General features: G+C 38.8%; 1 protein-coding gene across 1 annotated transcript in view; it reads left to right on the top strand.

The window, feature by feature from the left end:
• The window catches only part of SLC26A7 (solute carrier family 26 member 7), a 69984-nt gene that overhangs the window by 11750 nt on the left and 46211 nt on the right, over positions 1 to 12023 (top strand). Inside the window, exons 2-3 of the mRNA XM_056330487.1 lie at positions 5313 to 5423; positions 9512 to 9684. Of these exons, the coding sequence (XP_056186462.1) occupies positions 5313 to 5423; positions 9512 to 9684 (284 nt within the window). The remainder of the gene's footprint in view (positions 1 to 5312; positions 5424 to 9511; positions 9685 to 12023) is intronic.

Raw genomic sequence — 12023 nt, 5'->3', positions numbered from 1 at the left:
TACATTTTAGGGCATCTACAGGAAATACTTTTCTTACTATGTAATTCAGGTTTGTGAACAAAAGGAGAAATTATCTTTTTCTGAAGCATCAGACAGTGACCACAACTGCAGATAGCATTTTGAGTGGGATAAGATGTATCAGTGTAATTTTGGGTTCCCTAAATTTGAGGTTGGACCATCTTAATATAGTCACATTTAAAAACAGAATATTACAATAATAAAAAGTTATTTGAATATATACACTACCAGAAAAACTTTTAAATTTATAGCTTTCCACAGTAAGTAGTAAATGAGACAAATTTTGAAACTCCTTGGATTATCTATAGATGTACTACTTTTCCTGCTTCTTCATTTAAATTTCTGATTTGCATATTGTATTTTCAAAAGACATGGTGTAGCTTTGCTCAGAATATATGTATGTAACATGAGTGTATTTCCAGATGCAGAAAATTGTTAACTAGTTGATCATACTCTGATGATTCATAGCTCTTTCTTCGGAAAACATATTTTTTATTGCTGTACGTTTGGCACTAGCCTACTTATCAGAAGCTATTAAACGGAGACCTTTCTCCTGTGATAGGACATGGCCTTGATTCTATTTGTATCAGGCTTGTTATTTTGTAGTTACCTGCATTTGACATTTACCAGAAGTGGTGCAGCAACTCTTGCTTTTTGCTGTGGCATACTAAAAGATTGTTACGCATCTGATGCTAGTCAGAAAGCATGGTTTTCAATGAGACTGTCACACAATGTTATCTTATGATAAGGAGGTAGTTAAAAGAAAGAACAACAATATTGATGTGCTGTATCTGAACTTATTTTTCATTCTTTGTTTGCATTTCTTTCCATGGAATTTATATACTTATTTGAAAACCTTAATGTCACTGCCATAGAGGCTTCTCCATATTACCAGTGAAGATTATGAGATCCTTATTTTATGATCTGTTTCTTTTGAGTGTTATTACTGTTTGGAATGAAAAATTTAAAATAATGTTTCCTGTCTTTTGACTACTTCTGGAGCATATGGAATGCATTGTGGTGAAGTTTAATATGAAAATTAATGAAATGAGCTGAAATATACTACTGATTATATCTTTAAAAGTATTTGAACCTTTTAGAACGTTATATGCCAAATCAGAAAGCCTGAAGACTTTACTAATTCTGTTTTATAATGCTTCTTTGTTCTTGCACACGATTGACCTGCTTCAGTAATGGGAGCAAAAAGCTAACAAACAGAGCCAGAACTGGAGTCAGAGGCTGGTAATTTTAGCTCTGTCCTGACTGCCATGACCTCACCATGAAAAAAACAGGAGACACAGCTTCTAGAAACTAAGTACAAAAAGATTCTGAAAGGTTTACGCATGAAAGGCAGAAAACAAGGGCTGGGTTTATGTTTAGATTGTCTGCCTGTAAACAAGAGATATTTCTCAGCAACAAGTCTGTGAGTAAAGAAAAATTCCTTTTGGATGTTGGGGCTTTGCTGGGCAGGGTAACCCCTTTTCCACATTTTTACAGGACTCATGCCAGATTTCTGTTGGCCAGTTCTGACTGTAAGGGTTTGCTCAGTTTGTGCCTCTTTGTTCCACTCAGCCCTGTTCAGATAGCTGAGCTGAGCTGTTGACAAAGTTTCTGTGTGGGTGATCTGGGACTGGATTGAGCTTCTTGTGCTCTACCCACAACATGTACAGTTTATGCTGGATCAAACACAGTCTGACTGTAATTGTCAAATGTTTCAGACTCAGAAGGTCTTAGGAAACATAAAACCAAAGTAAACATATGTAGAGAAATAAGAATTGGCTTTTACAGCCAGATGGTGACAGAATATCTTGTGGTAGCTGAACCCTTGTTTTCCTCATAAATGTTGAGAGGAAAGAACAGTGTATGCTGTTCTTAAACCTGGATTAATTGGAAATATTGAATAGTAAAAGAGCTAGGAGTCCCTCTTCTGGAAATATTTTAGCTTAGTATCATGGTTTAACCCCAGCTGGCAGCTGAGCCCCGCGCAGCCGCTAGCTCGCTTACTCACCCCTGCAGTGGGATAGGAGGGAGAATAAGAAAAATAAAAGTGAGAAAACTGTTGAGTTGTCACGAAGACAGCTTAATGGGACAGAAAAGGAAGCAAATAATAAGAATGATGATAGTAATGATAAAAGAATTAGAATACACAAAACAAGTGATGCACAATGCAGTTGCTCGCTGCTCACCAACTGATACCCAGTCAGTTCCTGAGCAGCGGCCCCTGGCCAGGTTTCCCCCCAGTTTACATACTGAGCATTATGTTATATGGTATGCGTATCCCTTTGGCCAGTTCGGGTCAGCTGTCCTGGCTGCGCCCCCTCCCAGCTTCTTGTACCCCTCCAGCTTTCTCGCTGGCAGGGCCTGAGAAGCTGCAAATGTCCTTGACTTAGCATAAACACTACTTAGCAACAACTGAAAGCATAAGTGTGTTATCAACATTATTCTCATACTAAATCCAACCCCCAGCAATATACCAGCTACTAGGATTAACACTGTCCCAGCTGAAACCAGGACGCTTAGCCTGCAGTGTATTACTGTACTCTTCAGTGTTGTTTTGTACAACTTCTAAGCTAGCCTCCTCTTGAACTGAGTGGTAAAGTTGTTTAGGGTCAAAATCAATTTGAACTGAACTGTGTCGATTTTATAAGGAAAACTTCAAGGTGCAAAATTAAGACAGTGGAAGCACAAACTTTACAATGATGTGGACACAATCTGCCTTCCGCAAAATGAACTTGATATTTCAAAATATATCTTCCAAAATTGTTAACCTTTCTTGGTGAAGAGGAAGTTTTTGTGCTTCCCTTGTAATAGCTGCTGAAAAGAAAAAAGTAAGGAGGAAAGCATGCAAAGGAACTCAGCTAGGTGAGTTTATGCATTGTGTAGAAGTTCTGCAGCACGCAGATAGGAAATTTTTGGAAATAGGAATGTTTTCAGATGAAAATGTTCTATATTTGTAATTCTCTGGTTCAGTGTTAGAGAATTCTTTTCATTTAATTAGGATCTGAAACAGAGCATTTTGCAGATCATCTTAACCAGGATTTATAGACCTCTTCCCAGTCGATCTTGTAAAGTACAAACCTGGCTCAACATTCAGTGCTGAATCTTGTGTATTTTCCCTATGCTTGTCCACACAGAGAGGTTGCTTCATTTCAATTATGTTGTTATAATTAAAGTATGACTGAACTCAGACTGATTTTACTGAATCCTTAACTTTTTGGAAAGTAAAATAAATTAGCCTTGCATAATGCTTTTTTTGTAAGCCTGGAATATCTGTGAGTGGTATTCTACTAGTGAATAAATTGCCACGTTTGTGGTTTCATGTTTTTTGTTTGTTTGTTCATAAATTGGTTATAGTGGAAGAGATTTTCAGTGCAAGCCTTAAAAATCTTTTTCTCCTTTTCTTTATTTTTTTCCCCTGTGCTCACTTTTGTCTGGATAGGGTCATGCAGTTCTCTCCTGTGCTGTTTTTATTCTCCTCGGGCACACCCTTCTGTGTTGCTTTTGGGTCAGAACCTTCTTTTATGTCTATTGATCATGGGAACATGGATGTAGAACTATAATTTCAAAGATCTTTCTGGTTCATGATAATGGTGTGCTACAAGAAAAGAGCAGAAGCAATGATTGTACATATGCTAATTAAAAGGCAGAAGGGCAACAAAGTCTATTTCTGTTTTAAAAAGGGCATCAAAGTTTTGAAACATAAATGTTTTAAAATCTCTCCTCTCCAAGCCACAAGTGATAGTGCTGCTTTGTTGAGCGCAGTGTGAGTGAAGATGATCCATGTAAGATCCATCTCAGCAAGATCTTCACAGTAATGTTTTTCTGAGAACAGGTGAACTGTTAGGCCTTGTTTACTTCACAGGGAACTTGATGCCTCTGGCCTTCTGGTGTTTTATTGCCTCCCCCTATCATGTGCTCTTTGTTACAGACTCAAACGAAAATACAAGAGGAGAACTCTTGAATCAAAATTTTGAGAATTGCCACTGAAAGCCTATAAACAAAGATACTCTTTTGGCACTTTGCATATTATTCAAACCCCATACACCAATGTTTCAGGTAAAAAATGCTTTCTGCAGCAGTCAGGAAAGTTTGTGAGAACAATTGTGAGAACAATTAATACTATGCATTTAATTTTCTTTGGAAATTTCAAATGTAACACAGAAGGCAGCCCCATTTCATAGATCTGAATCACCTCTGCCATGTTCATTCTCTCAGCACACACACATATACACTAGCTTAGACTGGCCACTCAGGTTGAAGGTGGACCTTAGAAAAGCATCTTGTGTGTTACAGAAGCCAGTCCTGCCTTCCCCACTGCACGGCAAGGTATTCACCAAGATTTATGGGGCAGCTCTGCCAGGCCATTTCTCCTACTCTTAGTTCCTAGGGGCAGTGAAATGGCAGTAGAGGCTGCTGGTCTGAAGCATAGTCTGGTGAGTGTCTCTTTCTGCTGACTTGCAAAAATTCAGTGCAGACTTGGTCGCTGTCTTAGGTTTCTAAAGTTAAACAATCAAAGCTGCTGCTTTGCAGGAATGTCTCTGGTAAAAGATGATTTCTTGGCATATTCTTAGGCTTTCTAAGAAAAAGATGGATGCTGTCTACAGCTAAGCAATAAAGGTAACTGGTAGGTTTGTAAAGTTAAATCCTAACCAATTCAGTTCATTTCCATCTCAATATGAAAATAAAATACTTTCTGTTTCAGGACTGACAGCTTTACATAATGAAAAAAATGTTAATAGCTAAAGGATTAAAAACTCAGGCATCTAAAGGCAATGAACACTGGGATATTTTTTTATTTAAGAAATTAGAACAAAGCAGACTGAACGCGCTCCATCCAAACCAAAATTATAGGTTTTGAACTGTTTGTAAGAAATAACCATCTGACTGCCTGGAGCCCTGGCAGTCTCAAAGCCATGTTTGCGAGGGTAGGGGTGAAATGGTGCTGCTTCCTCCTGTGAGGACTGGCTAATAAAAAACGTTTGGAATGACTAATGGAGACAACCTGGAAACATGGTAGCTGGTGCCATAGATTGTATCTGTGACCTAATTGTTTCTGCTGGTGACCAGGACTCAGAAGAAAGTGTGAGGTTTTGGTGACAGGCAATTGATGAAAAACCTTCCACAGTCCTTCCTGATCCTAATTGTATAGTAGTTGACTTATGCTCAAGGTTTTTGTAAATGAAGGTGTGTTTTTTCCTGCTCTAATAAAATCGTAGATGTTTCCTCATTTAAAAAAATTGCATGCAGAACATTTTATCTTCATTAGTGAAGTAATGCCATTCAACTTTCTATAGGGCTGGCCTTTGCTGTTCTGTCTTCAGTCCATCCGGTTTTTGGTTTATATGGCTCTTTCTTCCCTGTCATTATTTACGCCATATTTGGAATGGGACGTCATGTTGCAACAGGTAAGTGTCTATTTGCTAAAAACATTTTCAGAAACAAGAAGTTGGAAACCAAAACTTTTTTTTGTGGGTGTTATAAGCCCAGTGGAAGGAAAGTTATCTGAGACTAAACACAAATAAAATGGTTTTGTGCTTCTTTTTACAACTGGTTTTTTTGCCAGTTTAAGTACTTCAAAGAGCCTCATTAAGAATATATTGGAGTTACTCCTGCCATTATGATTTAGTATTCCATTGACACTTCCTTTGTAAATTAGTTTATTAAGGGCATTTGTATTTTAATTCTAGAAATCTGCTTCGGGCTAAGATTTTAACAGAGGGCTCAGCCAACAAGATATGTGCAAACAGGAATGAAAAGGGCTCAATCACTTCTTAAACCACAGAAAACACACATTACTTCTCACCTGTCTGAAACACAAAACCTGCATTTCTCAGGAAAAAAGCTTTCTGTGCCTATTACCTGCTACAGTATTAAAGATAGAGATTCTCCCAATGAGTTCAGTATAACTCCTGTCCACTTGCAGACTAATTAGATGGGCAGTGAAAGGCGTGCCCTAGCTACTATGCTAGTAGCGCTGAGTTACTTGCTTACCCTCAGCAGAGCCAACGGCAGCTGCAAGCCTTGAATGGCTTTGATCTCCTAATAGGTTGGTGAATGCTCTGACTCCAAAGAAACCAAATTATGGATGGAAGTTAGAAATAATACTCACGAGATCTAGCCACAAGCACTTCAGGTGTGCAGAAGTGGGCGCTTGGTGGCCTCTGAAGTTCTCAGGAAGGGTGAGACAGGCCCAGTAGGACTGGGTGAAGGAAGGGAGCCTCTGTGGTTGTCAGAAGATTTTAGCAGGGAGGAGATGTGTTTTCCTTGTGGAGGAGGAAAACTCCTGAAAGGAGGAAAGATGGTTTGGGGTAATCACACACAAAATTAAGTCTGCAGAATCTGATTGCTTGAGTGTATGCTCTTGAGTGTATGCAATGTTTTACTAAGAATTTAGCCACATATTTTGAGCACTTTTTGTTCAAAGTTGCTGTTAAGTTATTGAAAATTGCTGAACAGCTATAAATAGTCTTAGAGAAACAGGAAAGCTGAAGGTTTGTTTTCCCTAGAAGCGCAGAAAATATTTGAGTCTTTTGGTGTTCGAGAAGGATCTGTGGATGCTGTTAGTGATCTGATGCTATAATGAGAGATAGAATGTATTCAACTCATGTAAAAAAAGAGAAGCGTTCCAAAAAAAGTGAAAATTTAGAATCTGGAAAGTAATTTTGACTCTTGAGTAGAGATAGATTAGTATATTTATTAAAACATGAACCTATGTTAAAAAGCTGTTTCAAAATGAATGATTTAGCAGTGTATTATCAGTAGTTTGTTGGTGTAAGATTATTAGGAAGACAAGAATCCATCATATGACCATATGCAGGAAAACAGAAAAGTATCTGGCTGACACAAATTCTAGTAATGAAAATGGATGATAAAAAGGGTAAGTACAAGCTGTTAAGTCTGATTTTTATTCTTGGGAGGGATTCCCACTCAGAGAATGATTTTCTGAGTCCCACAGCTCCCTGGTTGTGTATTCCTGTACAGTCCTTGGTGTGGAACCTCCTTCCACAGGTTTCTATTACAGAATTTAATCTTAAGCAAAAAAAAAACCAACAGAAATGTTCTCTTGTAGTCACGAAGATTTTTTTTAAATAAATGTCTTTGACATATGTTGTTGGTCCTTTCAGTAGAAATGTCTCATGCATTTGTCCCATCAGCCTTGGTTAAGGTGTTACGGTGTGCAGGTTGAACTGGAGCTATACCACCTGCCTCAGATTGCCAAATGCTCCATAATTACTCATGTACATTGATGACAATCTCTTCGCCTGCCAGCATTTTCTGTAAGGTCAGCAGGGCTCTCCATATGTATACAGGCTATAAAAGTGCCCTTTGTTAGTGAAGTCTGCCATGCTAATATGAAATAGAAAATTCATCAATGGCCCAGTTTTGTCAACTTTTACTCACTTGAAATGTCTCTTCTGTGAGATAGATGATTTACTTTAAAAGATTACTCACCTGAGCAACTAACCCCTACACCTTTTTGTTGACTGTTTTTGGGGTAATTGAACTTGAGGCACCTTCTGAGAGCACTTCATCTGTCATCATACCACATACAGCTCTTTGATTTTGGATAAAATGTTATATAAATTGTTTTCAAATCCAATTTTATGTAAACTTTTTTGTTGTTGTTGTTAACGGGCAATCTGAAGAGAAAAATATACAACTATCCTGAGCGTTGCTTGAAAAAAAAATATTATAGGCCCAGGTAAAATGTGTATCATGATGCAAAAAAGAAAATGTGATCAAAAAAAATCCTTCATGGTTCAACAGGAGAATTAAGGGGGATGTCATAAGGAAGGGTTTTAGCACTTGAAAAACGGAAAGCTTGGACAAATGAGATGAGCAGGAAAGCCATGAAATGTAACAGGTCAAACATATACAGGAAGTTAGAAGGCTAAAAGAAGGGATTTGAAGAATGCCATGGAGAGGATGATCCAACTGTTAGTTAAAGGTTCTTTAAATACAACTACTTCAAGACTTTGGGAAGGAAACTGGTAGGATACCTTCCTGACAAAGGTGTAACAGGGACATTCTGTGACATGGTCACAGAATTGTCAAGTTTCCAGTGTAATTTCACTGTCAGAAGGTCTTTGGAAGGTACCCTGGGAACTGCAGATGTGCCTATAATAAAAGTAAGAATTCTGAAATATATGTATAATCAGAGTTTGTTGGAGAGAAGTTAATATGACTCCCGTAAAGGAAAATCCTACCTCACTGACCTCCTAGAGTATTGTATGAGTGTCAGTAAGCACATGGGAAAAGGAAATACTTTGAATATAAGATATCAGAAGGGTCAGCTACTGATAAGGTTCCACACCAAAGGTTACTAAAGAAACTAAGTTGTCCTTGTGATAGAAGAAAAGTCCTTTATTAATTATTAGCAGGTTAAAGGATAAGAAGCAAAAGGTAGGAATTAGTGGTCATTTTTCATGGTGGAGGTGTCCCTGGTAGGTTCCCAAGGAATTCGTGCTAGGAGGTTTATTCTATGAAGTCTGAGGTGAAGGTAGAACTGTGTTCACTGTGCCCTGCAACAGCAGAAATAAGGAGAGCTCAGTGACATGGGAGAGGCATCACTTTAAAAGGCTTTTACAGTATAGATTAAAGAAAATACTACAGCAGATGATGAACTTCTGGAACCTGCTCCCAGAGGACATTGTGGAGGCAGAAAATACAAGCAGGTTCAAACAGAGCTTTGACTGATTCGTGAATGCTAGTCCATAAACAAAATCTAAAAGGGATAGATAAGGATACACTTCCCTGACACAACAGCTATGGATGCTGGGAAATTATGAGGGGACTAGTCTGCAGAAAATGGCCAGGCTTGTGTGCTCTCCCTGGGTAACACCTCTGATTGCCACAGCTGGAGGCAGAGTACTGGGCAAGATGGACCATTTGTCTGACACAGTAAGGCATTTTTCACGCTCCTAGATCTCTGCATGAATGTGTTTGTGCTTTTTTATATTGAATTACCATCCTTATTTATCTGCGTGTCATTCAACTTGCTTTACCTTTCTCAGCAAATAAAAATTTCTCTCATAATCTGCCTCCATTTCTTAGAGTGCAGATTGCTGAGGTTTTGAACTTGCACATCTGCTAACTATAATGGGCTAGGTACTGTATATATAGCATGAATTAATTGCCCTAGAAATTTGAATGGTAAACATTTGGGATTCTCAGACGAAAAGCTGTTTCATCTCATCCAGGGTGAGTTAAAAGCCTTTCTGACAGCTTGAAATAATTGTGGGTTGTGTTCGAACCTCTTTTGTTAACATGTCTAAATTAATATGGTCACCAAAAAATTTACATTTAAATTGTCTGTACAAATGGTATTTTACATGAAGAAATGTGTGTTACAAGATTACCTTAAAAATTGTTCTTATCATGACAGGGATGCACAACAATGGCACTAACGGCCAAGTTTTGAGAAAGAGACAGTGAGTGATGAGTACAGACAGATACAGAATTACTGGTGACTGATGTGTGGCTTTTTTTGTAGGTACTTTTGCCTTGACTTCCTTAATATCAGCCAACGCAGTTGAGCGTCTCCTTCCTTCAGTCAGCACTAATTTCACTACAAACAATAATTCAGAAGTTTTGGGCCTATCGGAGTTTGAAATGCAGAGGATTGGAGTTGCAGCAGCAGTTTCATTTCTGGGAGGAATCATTCAGGTCAGTGGCACATACACATTCTATATGCTACTGATGCATTGCACTGGTGACAGCTATGACTTTTGTAATGTTTTTTTTTTGGGGTTTTTTTCTGAGAAAAATGAACCATGGATCTGGTCCAATGTTCATGAATGATGTAATTAATGTATTTTAAAAACTTTCTGCTCCTTTTTTTGAGATGTAGTATTTATGAAATTTAAATGTATACATGCTCCTAGGGTGTTGCAATATGAATTAAGACCACATTCAGTCAGCTCTAATATAATATTCAATTGCTGTTGGTGCCCTCTTTCCTTCTCCTTCAGAAAAAAAAAAATCATGAATCAGCTCCTGGTAAGCACTGACATATTCCTGAGGTTTTCTATTGCTCTTGGCTTGAAGAGAAATACTATACAATATTCAATAATTAAAAACAGTAGGGAAAACATCTTTAAATTCTCTTTAGAGTTCACACACCCATCATTAAAGGAAAATAAATTAGTAAAACAGATGTCTTTAAGTGATTCCCCAAAGCTTATTCAAATGATCAGAGGTCTTTTAAATTTCTTCTCTCTTCCTATTCTGACCACAAGTGCTGAGTTCCTTTATCCATTGCCAGTTGCTTAGGTCTTCAAAGAAGGTTTCCCTCTTTCCTTGTAAATATTAAAATGGAAGAGATGTTCCAGCACTCAACATTGCAACACCTCCTGGGTAGAAACCTTCTCAAAGAAACCCAGACCCCTGCGCTCGGTGCTTTGAATCCCTCTACTGTGCATGGATGAGCGAAGGAGCCTGGAATGGGATCTCCAGTGGCTGACATGCTTGGCAGGAACTGGGGCATATGCTTATGTTAGTCAGTAGGAAATATCAGTAAGCATGATGATTTCTGTAGCACTTGTTTTCATTCTTTTATTGGTTACAGAACTATGACTTGGGGTAGCGGCATGAGGGAAACCCTATAGACAACGTATGGAGTAGAGCTGGTGCTCATTGTGCCTGGCTGCTGCATGTGTTGTCCCATTGCACCAGTGTGTGCAACACAACACTGCATCCATGTGCAAGGTGCTTGCAATAACAGAGTCCTTTGAGCATACACAGAGCTCTTCATGTGGGAGGGCTGCGTTCACAGCCTGACAATCTCCTATGTTGCCCCCAGAGAGGCCAAAATGCCTCAAGTGGGAAGTTGGTGCCTGCATTTGATTTAACTTCAAAACCTGATGCAGATTTTTTTTGCTTGGCTGCTGCAGAATCCCATTAGGTGTGTAAATCCTCTAGACTTCTTACTCTTTCATTCTGAAAAGTTCTGCTTTTTCACATGCCTCCAGCCACACCAGCTGACTCATCTCAGCCTATGTCCTGTTTAAGCCTGATTGGAATGAGAACTAGAAAATACTCTGCCTGCATCTTCAAAGTGGGTCTGATAGGAAACTGGGCTATGTGCATGGGCTTCTCTCCCAGGTCAGTAATGCCACTTGCATCAGAGTCATGCTGACAAAACTGGTGCTTGTAGTGCCACCACTAGTCATTTATGTGAGCTTAATGGTTAGAGATGAGATTAAAATACTTTTTTCCTAGACGAGTGCCTTGAAACTACTGATACACAATACGCAAGTAAAAGTCTGGATCAAGGCTGTGATCAAGGCTGACCTTGTTATCATCCCAGGTGCTGTTAAGCATTAGACTCCACATTTCTCATCATGATTCCAGGCTCCTGGCTAACAGCTGCTGCAGTTCCCAGATAAGGTGACAGGGCATATCTTACTGTTAATGGGGAGCTAAGTCAGTGACCTGCTTCTACCTATCATGTTAAACTAGAAGCTAATGAATAGCCTGGAATAGATGTGGTATTCTGGCACAAGAGGAATAAGTTGATGCATTTTGAGGCAACAGTTTTCCATTGAAGACACAATGAAATACACAAAGTGGAATTGTCAGTGTAGTTGACAGTTGGGATGGTACTCCTCTGTGAAGGGAGCAGATCTGAGCTATGGTGTCTACTGTTTCATTATTCTGAAAAAAGTGAAAATGCAGTGCTCTAACCAGCTGCTAACTACACAAAGATGACTGATGCTATGACTATTCCACACCTTGAGCAGCTTCCACACAAAGGATGAAATGTCCGTCTCCAAAACAGCTGGTTCCATCTTAGAAATAGTAGGCAAAGACCTGAACCTCCTTGGCCACAAAAGCAATTTGACAGTATTTTTCTAGTACCCTGGCTAAGTACTTTAATCGGCAAATAATGCTAAAGAAAAGAAAGGAAAAAACCAATACAAAATAGTAAGTCATGGAGGGAAGGCAAAGGCAAGAGATGTGTTTTTGCAATTAGCTGCTGTTGCTTGGCTTGTATTTTGTGAAGC

Source organism: Falco biarmicus, chromosome 3 (assembly GCF_023638135.1).
Source record: "Falco biarmicus isolate bFalBia1 chromosome 3, bFalBia1.pri, whole genome shotgun sequence".
Lineage (NCBI taxonomy): Eukaryota > Metazoa > Chordata > Aves > Falconiformes > Falconidae > Falco > Falco biarmicus.
The sequence above is the reverse complement of the archived record's forward strand: the minus strand, read 5'-3'. Positions and strand labels throughout refer to the sequence as shown.